The sequence below is a fragment of the Mrakia frigida genome (genome assembly GCF_051309035.1).
Source record: "Mrakia frigida strain ATCC 22029 unplaced genomic scaffold BDY24scaffold_15, whole genome shotgun sequence".
NCBI lineage: Eukaryota > Fungi > Basidiomycota > Tremellomycetes > Cystofilobasidiales > Mrakiaceae > Mrakia > Mrakia frigida.
In genome coordinates this window covers 608,688-628,853 of record NW_027481266.1, presented here as the reverse complement: position 1 = coordinate 628,853, position 20,166 = coordinate 608,688, and the positions used below count along the sequence as shown (strand labels likewise).

Here is a 20,166-nt window from a genome sequence, read left to right as displayed (position 1 = left end):
CGAAGTCGACGACGGGAACGGAGGAGCTCGAGTTGAGGGAAGCGTCTACTCACGACGGGTTCCGAGAGGTGCAGCATTGGCGTTCCCGTAGGAAGGTTTCGTAGGACGACCGGACATCGGTGAAGAAGAGGGAGGGGAGAGGAAAGGGAGGGTGGTGGTTTGGAGGGAGAAAGGAGGGAAGGGAAGGGGGAGGGAAGGTGAGCTTCGAAATTTGTGCTCTGCGCGGCTGGAGGAGATGTTGATTTCTTTGTTGTTTTGACTTTTGGACCAAGGTCGAGATGGAGATCTGGGCTCTCTGAGAGACCTGAGGTTGAAGAAAATCTTCACCGAAAGGCGAAAGGAGAAAGAGACGCGCCCTCTCCCCGCAAACCGCCAGCATCGACCTCCCTTCCCTTCCTTCCTTCCCTCTCCCCCTTCCTCCCTTGCCCTCCTGCCCTCAAGATGGAGACGCCTTCGTCTCCTTCTCCACCAGAACGACGTACGACTACTGCTCTCCCTTTGGCTCCTCTGGTCACTTCTATTCGACCTGCAACCTCCTCCAAACCGAAACGACGTTCGACGCTCCCTCCTCTCGTTCCTCCGACTCCTCCTCCTCGCCCTCGTTCCCCTCCTCAGCTCTACTCTCAGAATCCTTACGGAGATGAAGAGGATCAAGGATCCGTCAATCAAATCGTAAAAGAAGGTTTCAACAAGCTCATGGATGGTTTCAAGAAGACGTTTGGACCGACCTCCTCGACCTCAACAACACCCAACTTGGCAGGAGGAGGAGCGAGCGGAGGTAGTTCACCCGTAGGAGGAGGTGGCAGCTACCTGGACGGACTAGTATCCTCGTCGTCAAGGAGCAGAGTAGACAGCGCGGGTAGTGCGAGTAGCAGTTACAAGGGAGCTCTGGCAGGAGGAGGAGGTCGAGCTTCACCCGCGTCGGCGATGGACGATGGGAACAGATCTCTACGATCTCTAGGGACCGTATCGGAGGGATCAGAGGGAGCAGTGTCGGCAGGAAGAGGATCTATACCTATTCGAGGTCTCATGGGTCCTCCTCCTCCTAGAACAGCAGCTCAGAGACTGGCAGCTCATTCGATAGCTCAGGATCCTCCCTCCTCCTCGACCTCCTCTTCCTCCCCGTCTTCTCGACCTCCTCCAAACCACCATCTCAAAATCGTACCGGTCCCTCACTCCTCCAACCTTTCCCATTCTCGACCTTCTTCTTCTTCTTCCAAACCACTCTCCGCCGCTCCTCCTCCTCCTCACCTCCGCTCGTCCCTCTCTTCAGGATCCTCCTCGCCGCGTCCCCGTCCTCCTCGACCTCCACCAACGTTCTCCACTCGGTTCTCCTCCTCAGCAGCCAAACCTTCCTCCGCTGCACCCGTCACTTCCTTCGATCCAGCAGCAGGTCAAACCATCTCCTCTCACTCCAAAGATCAACAGCTCCCGCTCTCCTCTTCAACGGGATCGCTCTCCAACTCGATCTCGAATCTCAACTTCGACCCTTTCTCACCTACCACTCCCCTCTCCTACAGTCGACCTCGTCATTCCTCCTTGACAGGATCCTTCTCTTCCCCTTCGGCGCCCTCCGTCATGAATCGCTCTTCTCCCTTCCTCATCAACCACAACGGAAACAACAGGAACTCGGGAGGAAGCAGCTCGTTCTCCTTCGCCGTCCCAGATTCCCCAGGAGGAGGAAGCATGATGGACGACGACGCGAGGAGCGTGAGGAGCTTCGGAGCGGGAGTGAGCAGTTGGGCTGGAGTTGGGACGGGAGGTGTGAGACCTAGGACGGAGAGTGCGAGTAGGGTGATCAGGAGGATCACAGGGGAGGCGTTGACGAAGGAGTTTTGGATGGCGGATGAGAGTGCTAAGGTGGTGAGTTCGAGTCTCAGTCTGCTTCAGGATGATAGTTGCTGACCAAAGTATGCTCTATCAGTGCTACGACTGTCACAGTGCGTTCACGGCCTGGAGGAGGAAGCATCATTGTCGGATCTGTGGTGAGTCTCGACGCGTCTTGGTCTTCTTCGAACCGGTCTCGACTCTGACTTCTTCCGACTCGACTGTTTCTTCTCCATCAGGTCAAATCTTTTGCGTACGATGCGCTTCGAACATCATTAAGGGAAACCGATTCGGAACGGACGGAAACCTACGAGTCTGCAACCTCTGCGTCAAGATCATGGACGAATGTCAGTTTATTCTCTTCTTCCTCCCTTCCCGTCTTACGAACCCGAGCTGACTCTCCTCTTCTTCTCCTCAGATGACGACGACGACGACGATCGACGCTCTATCAACTCCGTAGCAACAGGGATCTTCCCCATGGCTCCTTCGATCCAACTCGACCCACCTTTCAACGATCACTCCTCCGCTCCCCCCTACTCTCCTTTTTCTCCCTTCACTCCCTCTCCCTTCCTCTCCCAATCCTTTGGTCGAACCTTGGACTTGGCGACCCTCGGATCCATCTCGGAAACCACCTCCCTTCGCCGTCGCGGTTCTATCGAAGACGAATCCTCTCGACCTCTCACTCCCGATGCTCAGTTCCAGCTCTACATGGGAGTCGGACAAGGAAGGCCCGATCGAGTCGTCAGCGAAGGGAGCTCGAACGATACTGGATGGGGAGGTGGTGGAGGAGGAGGTGGAGATCAGTTCAGGACGGCTTCGAATCCTGCTCCTTTCCGAAGAGCCATCGGAGCGGACGACGACGATCAAGGAGGTCCTTCGACGACGGTGAATGAGGAGCTGGAAGGAGATGGATCGACTCCCATCTCGTCAACGGAACAGAGCCCTAACCTCAGCGAAGGTGGAGGAGGAGGAGGAGTAGACAAGGAGAATCAACGTCCCTTCGTTTCGTTCCCCAAATCGACAACGACTCCCTCGACTTCCATCGCTCCGTTCGAACCTCGTCGACCTCAACTGAAGCAGCTCGGGGAATCAACCATCTCCTTCCCCTCCTCTTCGGGAGAAGATCAGACGCCGGACATGTCTATCGACGACTTGGGAGGAGGAGGATCGAGTCAGGGAGGAGCGGGAGGAGGACTTCCTCCGTTCAGGTCGAGGTTGAGCTCGAGGTTCGACTCGAACGCTCCCTTGCCGCCTGCTGGGTTGATGAGAACGAGGTTGGAGTCGAGGTTTTCGATGTCGACGTTGACGTTGAACGAGATGGTTGGGGAGGCGAGTGCGAACGGGAATGGGAGCGGTGGAGGTGGGAGACCGAGAGCTTCGAGTTTGAGGTGAGTTTGGACGCGTCTCTCTCTCTCTTTCTTCCCTTTTCCCTCCTTCTTCGCCTTCTTCCTTCAGGAAAAAAGCTGACGAGTACTTTACTTCTCCTCGACAGTGCTCCCTCCCAAGAAATCTCCGGCGCGTCGATGCTACACTTCCGTCGAATGCTTCGTCAAGCGATCAAGAAGAGCGGGATCCCCAACGGTCGACAGTGGATGGAAACTTTAGCGAAACTCATCGTACGAGCTTCGACGTCGATTCAGGTCAACAGCCAAGCGAGTGAGGATCAGGATATCAGGAATTACGTCAAGGTGAAGAAGATTCCCGGAGGGAGGATTCGAGATTCAGAGTGTGAGTTTCGACCGAGCTCTTTCGTTCTTTCTCGTGGACTCGAAGACTGATCTCCCTCCCTATGGTTTGCAGACATCGATGGAGTCGTCATCACCAAGGGATTTGCTCACAAAGTGAGTTTTGGACGAGTCGAGGTTGAGACGCGTCTCGCTGCTGATCCCTCTCTCTCTCTCTCCCTCTCCTTTCCAGGCCATGCCTCGTCACCACATCAGCCCTCGAATCATGCTCCTCAAGTTCCCTCTTGACTACTCTCGAGTCCAAGGTCAATTCGTCGTCCTGGACGCAGCCGTCGCGCAGGAAGCAGACTACCTCGCCAAACTCGTCCTTCGAATCGTCGCTCTCCGTCCTCACCTCGTCCTCGTCGAACAAGGAGTCTCCCGACTAGCTCTCGAAGGTCTTCACGCCGCTGGAATTTCGGTCGCTCAGTACATCCCTCATAACGGTCTCGAAGCTCTCCGAAGATGCACCCAAGCCGATATCATAGGAGAGATGGGTCAACTGTCGAGACATCCGAGGATCGGGAGGTGTGCGGACGTGAGGGTGCAGACGTTCGATCATGAGTTGATCCCTGGGAGGAGGAAGACGTTGATGAGGTTCGAAGGGTGTCCGCCGGAGTTTGGGTGCACGATTATCTTGAGGGGAGGGAACATGGAGACGCTGAGGAAGGTGAAGGAGATTGCCGACTTCATGGTTTTTGTTGCTTATCATCTCAAGCTGGAGATGATGCTTTGGTACGACGAGTTCAACATCTCGCCTCGTGAGTACTCTCGTTTCAGTATGTTACATTTCTCGATTTTTGTCGAACAAACTGACCACTCGCCTTCGTTCGCTCAGCTCCTCCTCCCATCATCACCCTCCCCGAAATGCCCACCTTCAGCACTCCCGAAGCCTCTTCCTCGACTCCTTCCTCCCCGGTCGACGAAACTCACTTCTCCTCCGTCGCCACGTCCCACCACGGAAACGCCAACACTCGTCGTCGAGCTCATGACGAGCGGATCCTCTCGAAACGAATCTACGACAGCCTCCTCCCCTACCACGAAACCATCCTCTCCATGTCGACCAGCGTTCGATTCCCTCCCCCTTACCCCATCTCCAAGATGTCCTCTCTCGACCTCTCCCTCCACGATCTTCGAAGTGCTCGAGACGAGGAGGAAGCAGCCTTGATCCTTCGAGAGGAGAAGGAAATCGCGTCCATCTCCTCTCAGGTTTCCTCGCCCAACCTCGAACAATCGGACCCAGTGGCCGTGCTCGGACTCTTCGCTCCTTCGGACGATCCCATCATTCCGGAAACTCAACATCTTCAGCAACACCAACAACGAGAGGACCTCGCCACTCCAACAGGAGCGGAATCGTTCCCTCTCCCTCCCGAAACTCCCTCCGAAGGAGGTCCTCCATCCCTCCCTCTCTCGACTCCGACTTCCACTCCAACTCCCAACCTCGCCCCCTCCCCCATAATTCTCGCTATTGCTCGGCAACCTCTCCCTTCGCTCATACCGCCTCTCCCCACCCTTCAGAGCATGCTCCATCGACAGGAGGACGTCCATCGGATCAGCGCTCTGGATCAGGTCGAGTTCGAACACGCCGCTCAACTCAACATCTTCGAGTGGTTCACGGGCGCTTATCGACACAACCTCGAGCCGAAGGACAAGCAGGGATTGATCTACTTGGCTGCTTCGTGAGTCGCTGTCCCTCCGTCCTCGTCTTCCTCGACGATCCCTCGCTGATTTTAGACGCGTTCTCTCTTTCGTACGAACAGAGGGAAGAATGTCAACGACGTTCATCACCAATGCGTCCCAGCTCACTTTCGACGAGCGACGTACTACCAGAAGGGAGAGGACATGACGCTGGGACAGTGGATCCTCCAGAAGGCCGAGTCGGCGAGTCAGAAGTGCTTGAACAAGACTTGCAACCTTCCGAACGTGGCTCACTACGAGGTTCTCGTGCATCGGGAGACGAGGCTTCAGGTTGCGATGGAGCTTCACTCGGGGTTCAAGGCTAGGGATCCGGATCAGATCGTGAGTCAGGTCGAGCATCGAAGACGCGTCGGATTGAGCTGACTTTGTTCGCCTTCGTTGATCTTCGCAGACGACGTGGTCGTGAGTCGACTCGTTTCTCCCTTTCTTCGCCTTGAAAGTGCTGACGATGTCTGATCACTTCTCTCTTCCAGCTTCTGCACCCTCTGCAACGAATCGACGGCTCCTTGGTACCTCTCGGAGCTCACCCTCAAGATCTCCTTCGGGAAGTTCCTCGAACGAGCATTTCACCCAGATCCAGATCGGAAACCCATCGGCAAGTGTCCTCACGACTACGGTAAGCCCTATCTCCTTCTTCTTCTCCCTCTTCCTCCTTTTTCCGACGCGTCGCTGATCCCACTCTCGTCCTTCTTCCCTCCCTCCAGTTCGAAACCACATCCGTCTGTTCATTCGTCGAAACCTCACCATCCGAATCCACAACGAACCCGTCGACAACTTCGAGATCTTCCTCCCTACCACTCGTCCCTACGTTCGAGCCGAAACCAAGCTGCTCCTCAAGAACCAAGAGATCACGAGCAGTTTCCAGAAGTCGACCGCCTACTGGGATTCGGTCGCAGCAAGGTTGAAGAGCTTCGACGTGGATGTGGTGGATCCGACTAAGATGGACAAGCTGAGGCTGGCGCTGGCGGATCTGTTGGATAGGTTGGAGGATGATCGGAGGGAGTTTTTGATGGCTCTGGCCGAGGCGGCGAAGAAGGTGGGTTTCGACGTTTTTATTATTCTTCACTGGTGACTCTCGCTGATCATCTCTCCTCTGGTTCTCAGTCTGCGGTCACGGATGTTCTCGGAGTCAATCAGGTCCTCGTCCATCTCCTTACGAAGGTGAGCTTTCTTGGTCGCACTTTCCTCTTCCGCTCGAGTCCAACTGACCATCTGCTCTTCTTCTTTCCCTTCTATCAGGTCGAGCAATGGGACGACACCTTCGCTGAGCTTGAAAAGGCGTTCATCCCTTCGGACAAAGACCTTCGTCGTCTCACGGAGAAGAAGATCCGTCGCCTCTTCGCCAACGACTTTGGATCGGAACGAGGAATGACTCCCATCAGCTCAACAGTCTCGGAAGTCGACGAGGAAAAGGACGAAAAGGATACGTCGGTCGCCGATGGATCGTCCCAGTACGAGGGAGACTCAGTCGATGGAGAGTCGGTCTCGAACGACAGCGAGTCGATCCTCAGCGACGACGCGTCTCAGGAGGGCCTTACTCCTTCCATCCTTTCGACATTCTCGACCATCGACAGCAACGTTACCGAAGAGGCAGAGGCTACACTACCATCCTCTACTCTCGCTCCTCATCTCGTCGAAACGGGATCTCCAACCACCGAATCCAACCTGTCGACTCCTCTCGCTACCACTGGACTTCCTCCTTCCTCCCACCATCCTCATCATCACCACCATCATCTCGGCATTACCTCCTCTCCTCCGTCCTACTTCGGTCAACACCACGTTCCCATCACGTCCCACGACCCCAACGACAGCGACTCTACCATCTCCGGACTTCCCTCCACCCTTCGACCTCTTCCTCCTCTCGAATCCCCTCCAGCTCTCCCTCTTCCTTCCCCAGTACTCAGCACCAGCCACGACCAAGGAGAAGACGCTCCAGAACGATCTTCCTCACCATTCGTCTCCCGGATCCCTCGTCGAGCGAGGCAGTCGAACGCCATCGCAGGCCTCATGAAGAAGTTCGAGGAAGTCGACAACGACGAGGAAGACGAAGAGGAGGAATCAGCTCCCAACTCGCCCTTCGTTCCTCACCCCAAGCCGATTCGACACGCGGATGCCATCTTCTCCGAGTCGGAGCAGGAACATCAGCCCTCCCTCTCTGCGTCTCGTCCTCGGATTCGTCGAGGAAGGACCGAAGGAACGTCCATTCGTGTTCGACAACCTCCGACAGGCATCCTTTCGGACGGAGAGCCAGGATATGCCGCTCACGCTTCATCAAGGATCCCCATCTCTGCTTCTCTCAAGCCTCCTCCCGAGTCGGCCAACCTTCGTCGAGCGGGATCCGGATCCCGTTCTCGTTCGGGATCAAGCGGAGGTCAGCCTTCAGGATCTCGACCAGCCAGCCCTACTCCCGCCTCTCCAAATCGAGCTCTTCGATCCCCTCGTCCTGTCGGCCTCGGGATCCAGGCGTCGTCTTCCTCCTCGTCGTCAACGCGTCCAATGACGCTCGGAGCTGGTCCAGTTCGAACGGGATCGATTCGAGCCTCGAAGGGAAAGGGAAAGCTTCCCGCTCGACTCAACCCTTCAACGCACGTACCGACTGCAGGATCGAGACGAGGACCCGTCCCTGGAGGTCTTTCTGGGAAGGTCAGCTCGTACGCTCGTCACTTCGTGAGTCTCTTTCTTTGCTCCGCAGAACCGCGTTGAACGCTCAACTGACGACCCCTTCCTTTTCCTTCTCCCAGGACGGACTGAGTCGAGATGCAGATCGAGCCCGACAGAAGTCCATCACCGCTGCCAAAGGGAAGCGAGCTCGTCCCGTCGCCGTAACGAGAGTCACCGTTCGAACACTCGATCTTCGTTCAGCCGTCAAGGACGATTCGGACAGCAGCGATTCGTCGGAAGCCGACGACGAGGATGACGGAGAAGAGGAGTCGAGGAAGAAGGGTCGACAGGAAGGAACGTCGCCTCATCCGTCGGATCAGAGCTCTCCTCCTCAGCCAGATCAGGATCAGGTCGCCTTTCCTCTACCTTCTTCCGACGACAAAGATCCCCTCACCCTTCCTTCCACTTCCCCTTCGACGGACTCCTCGATTCCCGTCGTCGACAAGGCGGCCCCCAAGGAACGTCGACCTTCGACACTTCAACTTCCAGTGCCAGGTCGCGTCCGAGACCTCGTCGAACTGGACCTGGAGAAGTTCGACACCAAGGCTCCGCTACCTAGTTTGCCTCCTACTCCTCAGTACCCAGCTGAGTCGTTCAGCGTCTCTCAGTCGCTCGCTGGTCATCTCTCGGAGAGCGAGATGTCGTCGGCAGGTCCGGAGCGACAGTGTGAGTCGCCTTGATCTCTCTTTCTTCCTCGAGACCAAGAGTGAGGCTGATCTATGCTCCCTCTTCTTCTCTTCAGCGATCCTCAAGACGCTATCGGGTCTCTGGGCTTTCAGGACTGGAGACTTCAGTCCCATCGCTTATCCTTTGTGGGTATCGTTTTCGGAATCGCGCGCGATCCTTTGCTGACCTTTCTATACTCTCCTTCCTCATCTCAGCGGCGCCGGAGTTCACTTCTTCAGAGACAGTCGAGTCATCATGAGAGACGACGAGCCTACTTCCATCGTCGCTTTCACTCTCAGGTTCGTTCTCTCCTCCATTCTCGTCTCCTCTCGTTTTCTAGCTGAATTTGAGTATATGTTCACTCTACAGCTCAACGAAGTACAAGGACACGGTCAGAGTCAAGAAGCAAGCTCATGCCGCCGAAGCTACCGAGCTTGGTCGAGGAGAGGAGACGGAGTGGTCCATCGTCGGAAGAACCGAGGCGATGGAGTACGACGAGAGGCCGACGGAGATTCACGCTCAGTTCGGTGAGTCGCTCCAAGCAAAATCTTGAACTGAACGAGTCGAAGCTGACACTACTTCGTTTCTTCGCAGATTACGAACCCGCTCCAGGGGTCAACATCTTCTGTCGAGTCTTCTTCCTCGACGAGTTTGAGTCTCTTCGTCGTCGATGTGGACTGGACGTAGAAGGAGGCTTCATCGAGTCCCTGGCTAGATGTGTCAAGTGGGAGAGCTCTGGAGGGAAATCTGGATCTGCTTTCCTCAAGACGAAGGGTGAGTCTTCACCTCTCAGCGTCGAGAATCTCGATCAACTCTGGCTGATCTGCCTCGCCTCTTTTCTCCAGACGATCGGTTCATCGCCAAAGAACTCTCTCGGATCGAGATGGACGCTCTCACGACGTTCGCTCCCGCCTATTTCAAGTACATGAACGAGTGTCTCGACGAGAACGTGAGTCTTTCGCGTCCGTCTGTCTCTCTTCTTCCTCCTCGACCGAAGCTGACTCTCGTGTCTATTCGAACACAGCGACCCACCGCTCTCGCCAAGATCTTCGGAGTCTACAAGCTCGGATACAAGTCCCCTTCTCGAACGATGAGGATGAACGTCATGGTCATGGTTTGTTGTCGTCCTTCCGTTCTTGCTCCTGCTTCGACCTCGACTGACGCGTCTTCGTCCCCTTCTTCGCTATCTTCCCTTTCCAGGAAAACCTCTTCTACGAACGGAAGTGTCACGTCATCTACGATCTCAAGGGAAACACGAGGAACCGTCACGTTGACCCAACTGGAAAGCCCGGGGAAGTCTTGCTCGACGCAAACCTGGAGAAGTGTGAGTCGTCCCTTTCCCGCCTTCCGGTCGACCTTCGCTGACTCTTTCCTTCCTTTACAGCGATGTGGACGAACCCGATCTACCTTCGAGAGTATTCGAAACGAATCTTGAAGGGGTCGCTCGCCAACGACAGTTCGTCCTTCCCTCCTTCCTCTCCTTTGCCTCGAAACGTCGAGCTGAGCCTTCTCCCATCCTCTTTCTTCCTCTCGCAGCCAAGTTTCTCGCCGACATGCAGATCATGGACTACAGTCTCGTCGTCGGGATCGATCTCGTCCGAGCTGAGCTCGTCGGTGAGTTTTTCGTCCATCGTCTCCTCCTTTCGTCCACGTGAACTCGACCTGACCTTCTCTTTGCTCTGCTTGCCCAGTCGGAGTTGTCGACTACATCCGAACCTTCACCTGGGACAAGAAGATCGAACAGCTCGTCAAAGAGAGCGCTTTCTTCCCCGGAGGAGGAAAGGGACAGGAGCCGAGTGAGTCCTCCGTCCCTCCGTTCTCGACACGTCTCTCGAGCTCGACTGACCCTCCGTTTCTTTTCTGCCTCGCAGCCATCGTCACTCCAAAGCAGTACAAGAACCGTTTCAGATCCGCAATGAATCGGTACTTTACCTTGGTGCGTCTCATTTCTCTTTCCCTTTCCCATCTCGACCTCGACGCGCCTCGTGCTGACCGTCTCGTCCTCTCTCTTTCGTCCTGTCTCAGACTCCCGATCCCTGGATGTCCAAGACGTCACTCGAATCCCTCGGGGAGGAGATCTACACTGGTTCAGCCTACGAGGGTCTGGAAACTGCTGAGATGGGGAAGGAGAAGGAGAAGGTCGAGAAGTGAGGAGAGGGTTTCGTCGTTGAGGTTTCGTTTATGTTCTTTCTCTTTCTTTACGCCTTTCTACGCCCACATGGTTCCATCTATTTTTTTCTCTTTCGCACAATCTTGGTACACCTCACATCTTCTTTTTTACGAATCACGATCCATTTCTTTGCCCTGCGAGATCTTGCGACGAGAGACGAGGCGAAGTGAAGCGAAAGGAACTCAGATGAGTCTCACACGCTTTCAACCTCACTGGCTGTGCTAACAATAGCGCATCTAAATCAGAAGGGAACTGTATCCCCTCTCCCAAGTCCCAAAAATCGAAACCCTACAGACCGTCAGACCCTCCCCCGACGCTTTACTTCTTCCCGCTGAGGAACAACTCGTTGAGGATCTTAATGGTATCCTCGGGTTTTGTGACGGCGTGGCCGATGGTTCGAGAGTCCTCGTAGATCTCGTAGTCGTTTCCTCCCTGCGAAAAGGTCAGAAGAAAGAGAGACGCGTCAGGAACGGACGGAGGGGAGAGAAAAGAGGAAGGCGGGCGAACCTTGTAGGTCTGTGATCGAGAGACGGAGTAGGAATGAGAAGTCGTATAGGTCAGGACAGGGGGAGGAAAACGGAAAGAAGGAGGAATGGGAAGAAAGGGAACGAACGTGGTCTCCGAAGAAGTGGATGTCGGTGAACCCTTCGCCAGCGATGTGGTTCAGCGAGTAAGTCTTGTCCCAGCCTGTTTCGAAGAGAGCGAAAAGTAGATTCAGTATCTCGAGTAGCTCGAGAGGTGATTGTCCGAAGAAAAAGACTCACCAGCGGGGAACTAGACCAGAGGAGACGAAGGAGATCCGAAGGTCAGCTCGAGCTCGCACCTCTTTCCTCTCTGCCTTCCTCCCACACCAGCTCTTCATGCCCTCCAGAGCTTTAGACGAGTCGAACGAGAAGGCAGGGAGAAAGAAGACTCACGACATCGAAACTGATCTGTCCTCCAATCGAGAAGGTCAGCCCGTAATCGGCAAACTTCTCCTTGAGGATGTCGACGAAGGTGGATCGGATCTTGTGGATCTTGTCGTAGGCCTGGAAATCGAGTCGCTCCTGGATGCTATATACCACAAAGAGATCGAAAATTTAGGAAACGGGTAATCAGTTGAGATGAGCGAAGAGGAGAGTGAAGGGACGGAGAAGGACGCGAAGAGGAAGGAAGCAGAGGTCGAGTTGAGCTTGAGCTCGAGCTCAAAGGGGAAGGAGAAGAGAACGAACCTAGCGTTACGACCGATGGGGGAGACGTTGATCATTCCGTTTCGGAACTCGACGAAGGTACCTCTGCGATGGGAAGGAGTCAGAGCAAGATGGAAGAAGATCAGCTTCGGGATCGAGAGAGACTGGAACCGAACAAGAGGAAGGGAGGGCGACACGAGCTCGGATCCTCTGGAGGAAGGAGGAGGAATGAGACTGACCGCTTCATGGGGATATCGAGATCAGCAATGTAGTGGAGGATGAAGTTGACCAGAGGCTTGTATCGCTCCTCTCCTACGAACTTGATGAAGGACTCGGAAGCGAGAGGTTGTCCGAGCTTGTACGCGGTGAGTCCGTTCTCGGCGAAGGCGAAGTCGAAGAACTGGACGGCTGGAGAATAGGGCAAGCAGAGATGGAGGTCAGAATCAGCTCGAGAGGAAGATCCGATAGCACGAAGAAGGTAGGATGGGAACAAAAAGGAGAGGGGGGGGAGGGAAGGAGGGCTGAGCTCATCTCTCGTTCTCCTTCCTTCTCTGCCTTCTTCTCCCTCCTTCCTCTCCCTCCACCGAGCTGGGGACTCTCTGAAGACAGAGCAGCTCGAGAGTAGTGGACCGAGACTCACCATCGATACCATGGACCGAGATCTGCTCCGAGATCTTAACGAGATCACTCCCTCCAACGAACGCGATGGTGCATTGCTCCTTCAACTTCTTCAGAGTCTCAATCATCTCCACGGTAGCAGCCTGGGGAAGCAGGAACACGAGGAGGTCAGTAAGCTCCAGGCTCCCTAGGGGACAAAGAAGAGATTGAGCTAGATAAGACTGACCTGTCGAGCGAGGGAAAGGGTTCCATCGACATCGCTGGCGAGGGAAAGCGAGAGGAACGCGTTAGTTTCGTTTGAGCTCATCAGAAGCGAGTGAGGGTTCGAATTAGAATGCTTAACACTCACAACATGCAGATGGTCTTGGGGAAGGGTCGAGAAGAGAAGGGAGTGGAGGAAGCCATGATGGAAAGGAAAGGGGAGGAGAGGAAGTGATGGTTTGAAGCTCTAAGGAGGAAAGGCAGATTGGGAAAGGGAGGTAGGTCGAAGACAAACAGGGTTTGAACTCCGCTCTCTTCTCTTCCACCGTGGAAGTTTTGTAGCGTTTCGCTGGCAGTGCGCTGCGAGGAAGGAAAGAACTGGCTTTGTATGGTCTCGGGGAAAGATCTTTTTTCAGCGAGACAGATCTTTCCCGTCGTCAAGGACGCGTCTGGTCCCCTCTCTTTGCTTGCTTTTCGCTTGCTTTGGAGCCAACCTCGCTCTTCTTTCGCATACAACCATACAGTGTACAAGTCCTTAGCTGTTCTGCTTCACGATCGTTCGAACTGGGGTCTGAATCTACAACACGAGAAGTTTAGGTCCGGAGGGAGGGCTGGGGCGCGTCCAGTTCCTCGTCAAGTTACTACCTCTCAGCAGCAACTTTCGCCCATTTTCTGACCTCAGAAGTGACAGGGGCAACTTCCAGACTCACCAGCGGTCTTCTCAGTCATGTTTTTACGAGGGAAGGGCGAGAATAGATGAGATCGGCTTTCATGCGAGCGAATGGCGAGCTCGTCTTTTCGCCCTTCCTTCCCTCTTCTCTTTTAACGACCACCCTCTTGCTCCCAGAAGCATGGCTTCTAACATCAGAAGCTCCTCAAGCACCCCCTTCTTCCGAACTCTTCGATCTCGAAATCTTACCTCTTCCCCTCCCCGCCTCTCGCGATCAGCAACTTCAACTCCTCCTCCTCCTTCGAGCTCAACAACCGCTCCTCCTCCCTCCCCCTCCTCCTTCTCCTTCAACCATCCCTTCCTCCGCTTTCTCCCCTTCACCATTGCCCTACCCATAGCACTCTACGCCTTCCTGCCCTCAGAGGTCATCCGACTCGACGAGGAGAAAGGGAAACGAGGGATCAAAGCTGGAGTCGGAGGGAGAGGGAAGAACGGGTTCGTCTCCGCTGCTGAGCTGCAGAAGCATACGAGTAGAGAGAAAGGGATCTGGGTTGTCGTAGATGGGGAAGTTTGGGAGTGAGTGTCCTCTCATTTCAGTTTCTGAGAGGGTTCGATGAACGGGGAGGAGAAGATCAGCTTATCAGTGAAGCTCTTCAAGCTGACCTTTCCTCCTTCTCCTCTTCCTTTTTAGCGTCACTGATTTCGTCGACAAACATGTAGGTCCCATACAGCCTCTTTGAACGGCTCTTCTCCCTTCTATGTAAAGCTGATAGTTTCCTCTGGCTCGTTTTCAGCCCGGTGGGTCGAAAATTATCCTCGCCAACTCGGGGAGAGACGTGACCTCTCTCTTCGCTCCCATTCATCCTCCTCTTACTCTACAAACCCATCTCGACCCTTCAAATCACGTCGGCAAACTGAACCCGGATGAGCTGGAAGCAGTGAAGATCAAGAAGGGAGCTGCTGAGACAGAGGAGGAGGAGAGAGTCAGGAAGGCGAGAGCGGACTTGCCTCACGTCGGTGGGTCCCAGTCGACGTAGATTGGCTGAGACGTGACTGACTTACTTTCTTGATGTTTATCTAGATACCATCGTCAATATTTTGGACTTCCAGGTCAGTCTCGGCCCCCTGTCTTTGCCGGAACGTCCGTCGTCGAGCTCACACCTCTCGTTTTGTTTCTTCCTCCAGATCCTCGCCGAGAAGATCCTTTCGAAACACGCCTGGGCTTACTACTACTCTGCTGCCGATGGAGCGTCATCTCGAGATCACGCTAATACTGCTTACTCAAGGATCATGTTCCGTCCTCGAGTGTTGCGGAAAGTTAAAACCGTCGACGCGTCGACAACGATCCTGGGCATCAAGTCGAGTTTACCGATCTACATCAGGTTCGCTTCAATGTTTGGGTGCTTCCTCAGTACTGAAGCCGAGCAAGGGTTGTAGCGGAAGGACCTCGAGACAGTCAAGAGCTGACTTCGACGCGGCTTTCTTTTCTTCCTTCAGTCCAGCAGCTCTCGCTCGGTTGGGAGACGAGGATGGCGAAATGAACCTCACTCAAGGAGCGTGAGTAAATGATTTCTCATGTTTCCCGATCTTATCATATCTCCGTTGCTGAAACTTCCCTACCTTGCATTTTCCGTTCAGAGCTCAAAAAGGAATCCTTCAGGTCATCAGCCACGTCGCTTCCTGCTCGCTTGAGGAGATCAACTCGGTTCGAGAACCTGATCAAAAGCTCGCTTGGCAGCTCTACGTGTCGTGAGCTCATTCTTCTGCCTCGATCCATTCTCAACCCTCTCATCCCTTCGTCCGAACTCATGACGCGTCGTTCCTTTTCTCTCCCTTCTCCCAGTCCCGACCGAGTCAAAACCGAAGCTGCCCTTCGTGATGCTGTCAGTCAAGGCATGAACGCCATCTACGTCACTGTCGATACTCCAGTACTCGGGAAGCGAGTTCAGGACCGACAATTTCAGCTCGAAAGGGATCCGGTGAATCTCCTTCTTTAACCTTTTCCTCTCAGAATCCCGAATCTCGCTGACGATTCTTCACTCGTTTGATTTTTAGCCGACGGACGACAAGCCTTCGGACGTCCGGACTCAAGGGTTCGTTGATTTTCGGCGAGAGAACGAGTCAACGAAGGAGAACTGACTCGAAACACGTGTGTTTCTTTTCGTTCGAATAGGAATCAAGATCCCGATTTGTGTTGGGAGGATCTCGCTTGGATCAAGAGCATAGCACCTGATCTTCCCTTGGTAGTGAAGGGGATTCAGACGGTGGAGGTGAGTTGGACTCCAGACCGAGACGAGATCTTGGTCGCGTCGACGTCGACGTCGACGTCGTCTCTTCGCTTCGTGGTCGCCTCTGCCACCTCGAAAGTGCTCATCTCCCTTTCCATTTCTGGCTTCGCTTTATTTAGGACGCAGTACTCTGCGTGGAACACAAGGTCGATGGAATAGGTACGCTGTTCTCGTTTCTCTTTCTCGTTCCCTTGCCGTCAACGAAAAGTCTGTCGAGTTGACTTTTTTCTCCCGACGCAGTGCTTTCAAATCACGGGGGTAAGCTTTCTCACTGTTTATGCACTTCTCGTTTACTCTTCTCACGCATAGTATACCTTCTCTTCCAGGTCGACAACTCGAATTCTCTCGCCCGCCTATCGACGTCCTCCAAGAGATCCGACGTCTTCACCCCGAGGTTCTTACGCAGACCGAAGTTTTCGTCGTACGCCCTCTTCCTTTCTTGTTTCCCATTTCAGCCTCAATTATCTAACGAGTCGCCTTTGTTTTCTCACAGGACGGTGGAATCCAACGAGGAACGGACGTCCTCAAAGCTTTGTGCTTAGGAGCCCGAGCTGTTGGATTAGGAAGGCCGTTCCTCTTTGCTCAGAGTGCTTACAAGACGAGGGGAGTTGTGAAGGCTATCGATAGTACGTTTAATCTCTCCTTCTCGACTGAACCTCTTCGTCCTTTCGACGCGTCCTGTTCAACGGCTTCCCGGGTCTCTTTCCGTCTTCTCGTCTCCTCCTCCTTCCACGAGCTAGTTGACTGACAATATCTTCTTCTCTCCGCTCTTGTTTCGCAGTCCTGGAAGAAGAGATCGAGCTCGGAATGAGGCTTCTCGGAGTCACGTCGTTGGATCAGTTGGGACCGGAGTACATCGAATGCTTGCCTCCGTCCTCTTACGAGGGAGGCAGATAGTTAAGAGTATCATAGATACATGCGATGATATATCTAACGACCTAGACTACGACCGAATGGGAAGAGCGGCAAGCGAAGCGTCTGAGTTGAACAGCGAAGAGGAGATCAGACAGAGCTGGAAGACGAGAAGGGAAAGACTGAGTCTCACGCTCGAAGACTCACTTGCACGACGCATTCGGCTCCAGTGATCGGCTCCTAGATCGGCGAGAAGAGCGAACAAGAGACCGTCGGACGAAGGGAGGGGAGGGAACTATTGACGCGTCCTGAGGATGCCAACGACGACTGCGACGGTTTTGTTGAACATGGAAGCTCAAAGGCAGGGTATATGTAGTGGCGTCGGACTTGGTTGAGAAATATCTGTGAAATAAAGGCGGAAGGGCATCAGTCAAACGACGCGTCAGATCGTCCTCCTTGGTCGAGCTCTCTCTCCTAATCGTAATCATCCGAGAAGTAGGACATGGCTTACGTGGATCATACCCCTCCCACAAAAGAGTGTCAACCTCCGTCTCCGACGCTAATCCTCACTCCGATGGCTCCAAAGCCCCAGCAACGACGGCCTTCTCCCTCTCCTCTTCATCCTCCAGCTTCCTCCTCCACTGCTTCGCTCTCCCACCCCTCCCCAACCTCTCCAAACACCCAACCAGTCCCATCACACTCTCCAGCCACTCCGATCTCTTCCTCTTGGGCTCATCCTCAATCTCTCCATACTCTGCAGTCGTCTCAACCTCTCCTTCAGCCCTCTCCTTCTTCCCTCCCTTCTTCCTAGACCTCGCCGCCAACTCCATCCCCGTCCACTCCGATTCAGCTTCTACCAACCTTCCTTCCGTCGTGAGAAGAGTAGCGAGAGCCATACGAGCTTGATGGAGCGTTGGAGTTGCTTCTGGGAGAGGAGTTGAAGGAGGGTGGGAAGCGAGGAGGTGAACGAGGGCGGAGAGAAGAGGGACCGTTGGAGGAGGGGAGGAAGGCGAGGAGAGGAGGAGGAGAAGCGTTGGGAGGGTGAGGAAGGGTGAGATGGAGGAGGAGGTGGTGGTGGTGGGAGGATCCAAAGTTGAAAGGGAGGGCATTGCAGGGTAGATGGAGGAGAGAAGGAGAGAAGGAAGGGAGGGAGGTTGAGCTCGACGAGTTTTGGAGAAGGGAGAGTTGGGCGTCGTTTCGATGATGTTTGAGGAAGTTTTTTCGGATCGAGAGTTGAATGAGGAAGACCTTGTACGTCTCAACAGTTGAGAACTGATCTGAAGAGGTTCGTTTGAGCCTCTGGGTCGTCGTTTGAGGCAAAGAAAGGGAGCTCGACGAAAGTTGAGCGTTTCGACGAGCTCGCTTCCTTCCTCCCAACGCCGACAAACCCTCTCTCTTCAACTTCTCACTTCCATCCCGAACGACTCCGTAGACTCGAGAGATCATCGGCTTTTCCTCTGTGAGTTGATCTGCTAGCTGGATCAGAAAAGGGAACGAGAAAAGGACCAGCGAGCTCACCTTCCTTCTCCTCCCTCCTTCCCTCATCTGCTCGTCCTCCTCGCTCTCTCCTTCAACCGTTCCTTCTCGCTCTTACAGACATGCCAGAGGTGAGCCCTGATCTATAGGTCTACACCGAACGTCGCTGACTCCCTTTGGTACTCCAGACCTCTCCTCGTCGTCGTTTGCCTTGGGATGTGCTCCTCCTCGTCTTCAGGGAAGCAGATCCTTCAACTCTCGCCGTCCTGGGTCGAGTCTCGTACGACTTCCTCGCTGCTACCACTCCAGAGCTGTACAGAGATGTGGTGGTGACTTCGGTGAATCAGTCGGAGGGATTGTTCTGCAAGAGGATCGAGACGAAAACAATGGTGAGTTCACGTCCTTCTCCCTTTCCCTCTCTTCCCCTCTTTCTGACTTATCTTGCATTTCTCATCGATTAGAACTCGTTCAAAATATCACGAATCAACTCGCATCTATCCCTCTCTCAAATCAAAACCCTCTTCATCAACTTCTCCTCCCTCTCCTCCGTCCTCGTCCCCGACTCCCTCTCCATCTTCTCCTCCCGACTCGACGATGAACATTCCATCCCCCTCGAGTCCCTGGAAATCAACATGGATTTTTCCAACTATCGGATCCTTCAATACCTCTACTACTCCCTCTTCTCTCGTCTAGACCCCGAGCGATGCTCGTTCCAGGTCGTCCGAAGTCGGGACGAAAATCGCTGCTGGATCCCTCTCAGCGACACTTCGACCACGCTGCCTCCCGGATGGACTCGCATCACGACCTTGGACTTCCACGGAGCTCTTCTCTACGCTCATATCAGCACTGGATACCGCCTGGCTGCCCTGCCTGCTCCTTCCCTCGATCATCGTCGGATCGTTCGACTTCACGTCGCGTCCCTTCACTTTTCCCGCGATGCCGACGGCTTGGTGGGCATGATTGGACGAGCTTCAGGTATGTATGGACTGGAAGGAATGCAAGGTCGATCGATGATCCTGGTCGTCAAGTCGGAGGAGCAGAAGAGGGAGGTGGAGGAGACAGTTCGAACGAGTCCGGAGGTCCAAGAATGGAGGCATGTTTTCGCTGTGGAACTCGAGGACTGAGGTGAGTTCAAGCTCTCAAATCTTTTCGGCGGCTGTTTTTTTAAACTCTGCTTCCTTTTCTCTCCTCCTCCGCCCTTCCCTTCCCTCCTTCAAGCTCTCCACCTCGACGCGTTGGTTCCCCTCGACCCTCCCTCCATCTCCTTCCTCAACCGCCACGGCTTTTTCAACGATCGCACCGAAACCTCATACCTCATCCCCTTCAGCACACTCCTACACTCCTCGAACCTCGAACTCCCTCCTACCTCAACCTCCTCCTCTTCGCTCCTCGTCGCTCCCGATCCAAATAAACCACTTCTGGAGGCTCGTTTGGCCCAGTATCCCTTCTTCTCTACCTTTCGAAACTTATCAGGTAAGTCCTCTATCGTCTAGGACAGGGAGGGGACAACGACCAGATGAGCTTCATTCCTGACGCGTCTTGACTCGTTTTTGTCGTTCGTGCTCTTTCTCTTGCTTCATCAGTCTTCCCGCTCTCGTGGATACACTCCATCCGTCCTCTCCCAAACGAGGGTCGTATACGCTATCTTGGAACGCCATTCGTGAGTTTTTCCTCAAACTCTTTCCCAAAACTGCTTCGAGATCCGAACTGACGTTTCGTCGACGCGTTCTGCTTCTTTCTTCCCTCTCACAGACGAACGAATCAGCAACCAGAGATCCTCGACCCCGGGAAGAATCTCGAACGCTGCGTCGGGGAACGATGAGTTTGCGTGAGTTTACGGCTCGGCCTTTTTCGACTGAGAGAGAGTCGAGAAGAACAGAACGCTGATCCCCTTCGCCTTCCTCCCCTGCTCTTCTTTCTGCTTTTCTCTTCCTAGCTTGGACGTCCAGTCCACGAATATCGATGACCTGGCGTCGACTTCTCATCGGAGAGCTTTCTCGAGGTTGAAAATTGAGCAAGACTGAGTGCTTTCGAACGCGTCCGATTCGATTCAGTCCCACGACGAGCATGGATCGAGAAGTGTATAGAAGCGTAATCGAGAGGCAGGGTTAGGAGCTGGTGGTGGGACGAGTGATGTGCGTTGAAG

At 54.3% G+C, this 20,166-nt stretch overlaps 5 protein-coding genes across 5 annotated transcripts; 2 read left to right on the top strand and 3 right to left on the bottom strand.

The window, feature by feature from the left end:
- Nucleotides 1-375: 375 nt before the first annotated feature.
- BDY24DRAFT_441438 (uncharacterized protein) lies at nucleotides 376-10,879 on the top strand. The gene is made up of 27 exons (XM_076644612.1): nucleotides 376-1,863; nucleotides 1,925-1,985; nucleotides 2,067-2,174; nucleotides 2,246-3,215; nucleotides 3,320-3,555; nucleotides 3,628-3,668; nucleotides 3,745-4,312; nucleotides 4,390-5,230; nucleotides 5,312-5,570; nucleotides 5,641-5,651; nucleotides 5,723-5,865; nucleotides 5,954-6,285; nucleotides 6,354-6,410; nucleotides 6,489-7,916; nucleotides 7,991-8,576; nucleotides 8,653-8,722; nucleotides 8,792-8,875; nucleotides 8,946-9,103; nucleotides 9,171-9,350; nucleotides 9,422-9,525; nucleotides 9,601-9,690; nucleotides 9,777-9,900; nucleotides 9,961-10,032; nucleotides 10,113-10,190; nucleotides 10,268-10,372; nucleotides 10,448-10,512; nucleotides 10,602-10,879. The coding sequence occupies exons 1-27, from the start codon at nucleotides 442-444 to the stop codon at nucleotides 10,725-10,727; spliced, it is 8,319 nt and encodes a 2,772-aa protein (XP_076496818.1). The 5' UTR covers nucleotides 376-441; the 3' UTR covers nucleotides 10,728-10,879.
- An 86-nt stretch (nucleotides 10,880-10,965) lies between these two features.
- On the bottom strand, nucleotides 10,966-12,972 carry SEC53 (phosphomannomutase SEC53). Its single transcript, XM_076640497.1, has 10 exons — nucleotides 12,883-12,972; nucleotides 12,760-12,793; nucleotides 12,556-12,676; nucleotides 12,155-12,323; nucleotides 11,958-12,020; nucleotides 11,664-11,799; nucleotides 11,511-11,520; nucleotides 11,360-11,433; nucleotides 11,254-11,262; nucleotides 10,966-11,178 (listed from the first exon to the last, which is right to left on the bottom strand). The coding sequence occupies exons 1-10, from the start codon at nucleotides 12,936-12,938 to the stop codon at nucleotides 11,065-11,067; spliced, it is 786 nt and encodes a 261-aa protein (XP_076496817.1). The 5' UTR covers nucleotides 12,939-12,972; the 3' UTR covers nucleotides 10,966-11,064.
- A 594-nt stretch (nucleotides 12,973-13,566) lies between these two features.
- BDY24DRAFT_441436 (FMN-dependent alpha-hydroxy acid dehydrogenase) lies at nucleotides 13,567-16,631 on the top strand. Its single transcript, XM_076644611.1, has 15 exons — nucleotides 13,567-13,980; nucleotides 14,096-14,120; nucleotides 14,199-14,421; nucleotides 14,486-14,514; nucleotides 14,590-14,786; nucleotides 14,902-14,961; nucleotides 15,043-15,153; nucleotides 15,248-15,383; nucleotides 15,460-15,497; nucleotides 15,578-15,674; nucleotides 15,812-15,851; nucleotides 15,933-15,950; nucleotides 16,019-16,113; nucleotides 16,186-16,318; nucleotides 16,474-16,631. Exons 1-15 carry the CDS (start codon nucleotides 13,586-13,588, stop codon nucleotides 16,587-16,589), a joined length of 1,713 nt encoding a protein of 570 aa, XP_076496816.1. The 5' UTR covers nucleotides 13,567-13,585; the 3' UTR covers nucleotides 16,590-16,631.
- On the bottom strand, nucleotides 16,632-17,859 carry BDY24DRAFT_389174 (uncharacterized protein). Its single transcript, XM_076640496.1, has 3 exons — nucleotides 17,056-17,859; nucleotides 16,752-16,946; nucleotides 16,632-16,670 (listed from the first exon to the last, which is right to left on the bottom strand). The coding sequence occupies exon 1, from the start codon at nucleotides 17,651-17,653 to the stop codon at nucleotides 17,111-17,113; it is 543 nt and encodes a 180-aa protein (XP_076496815.1). The 5' UTR covers nucleotides 17,654-17,859; the 3' UTR covers nucleotides 16,632-16,670; nucleotides 16,752-16,946; nucleotides 17,056-17,110.
- A 418-nt stretch (nucleotides 17,860-18,277) lies between these two features.
- Nucleotides 18,278-19,126, bottom strand: BDY24DRAFT_389172 (uncharacterized protein). Its single transcript, XM_076640495.1, has 2 exons — nucleotides 18,482-19,126; nucleotides 18,278-18,409 (listed from the first exon to the last, which is right to left on the bottom strand). The coding sequence occupies exon 1, from the start codon at nucleotides 18,908-18,910 to the stop codon at nucleotides 18,710-18,712; it is 201 nt and encodes a 66-aa protein (XP_076496814.1). The 5' UTR covers nucleotides 18,911-19,126; the 3' UTR covers nucleotides 18,278-18,409; nucleotides 18,482-18,709.
- Nucleotides 19,127-20,166: the final 1,040 nt, after the last annotated feature.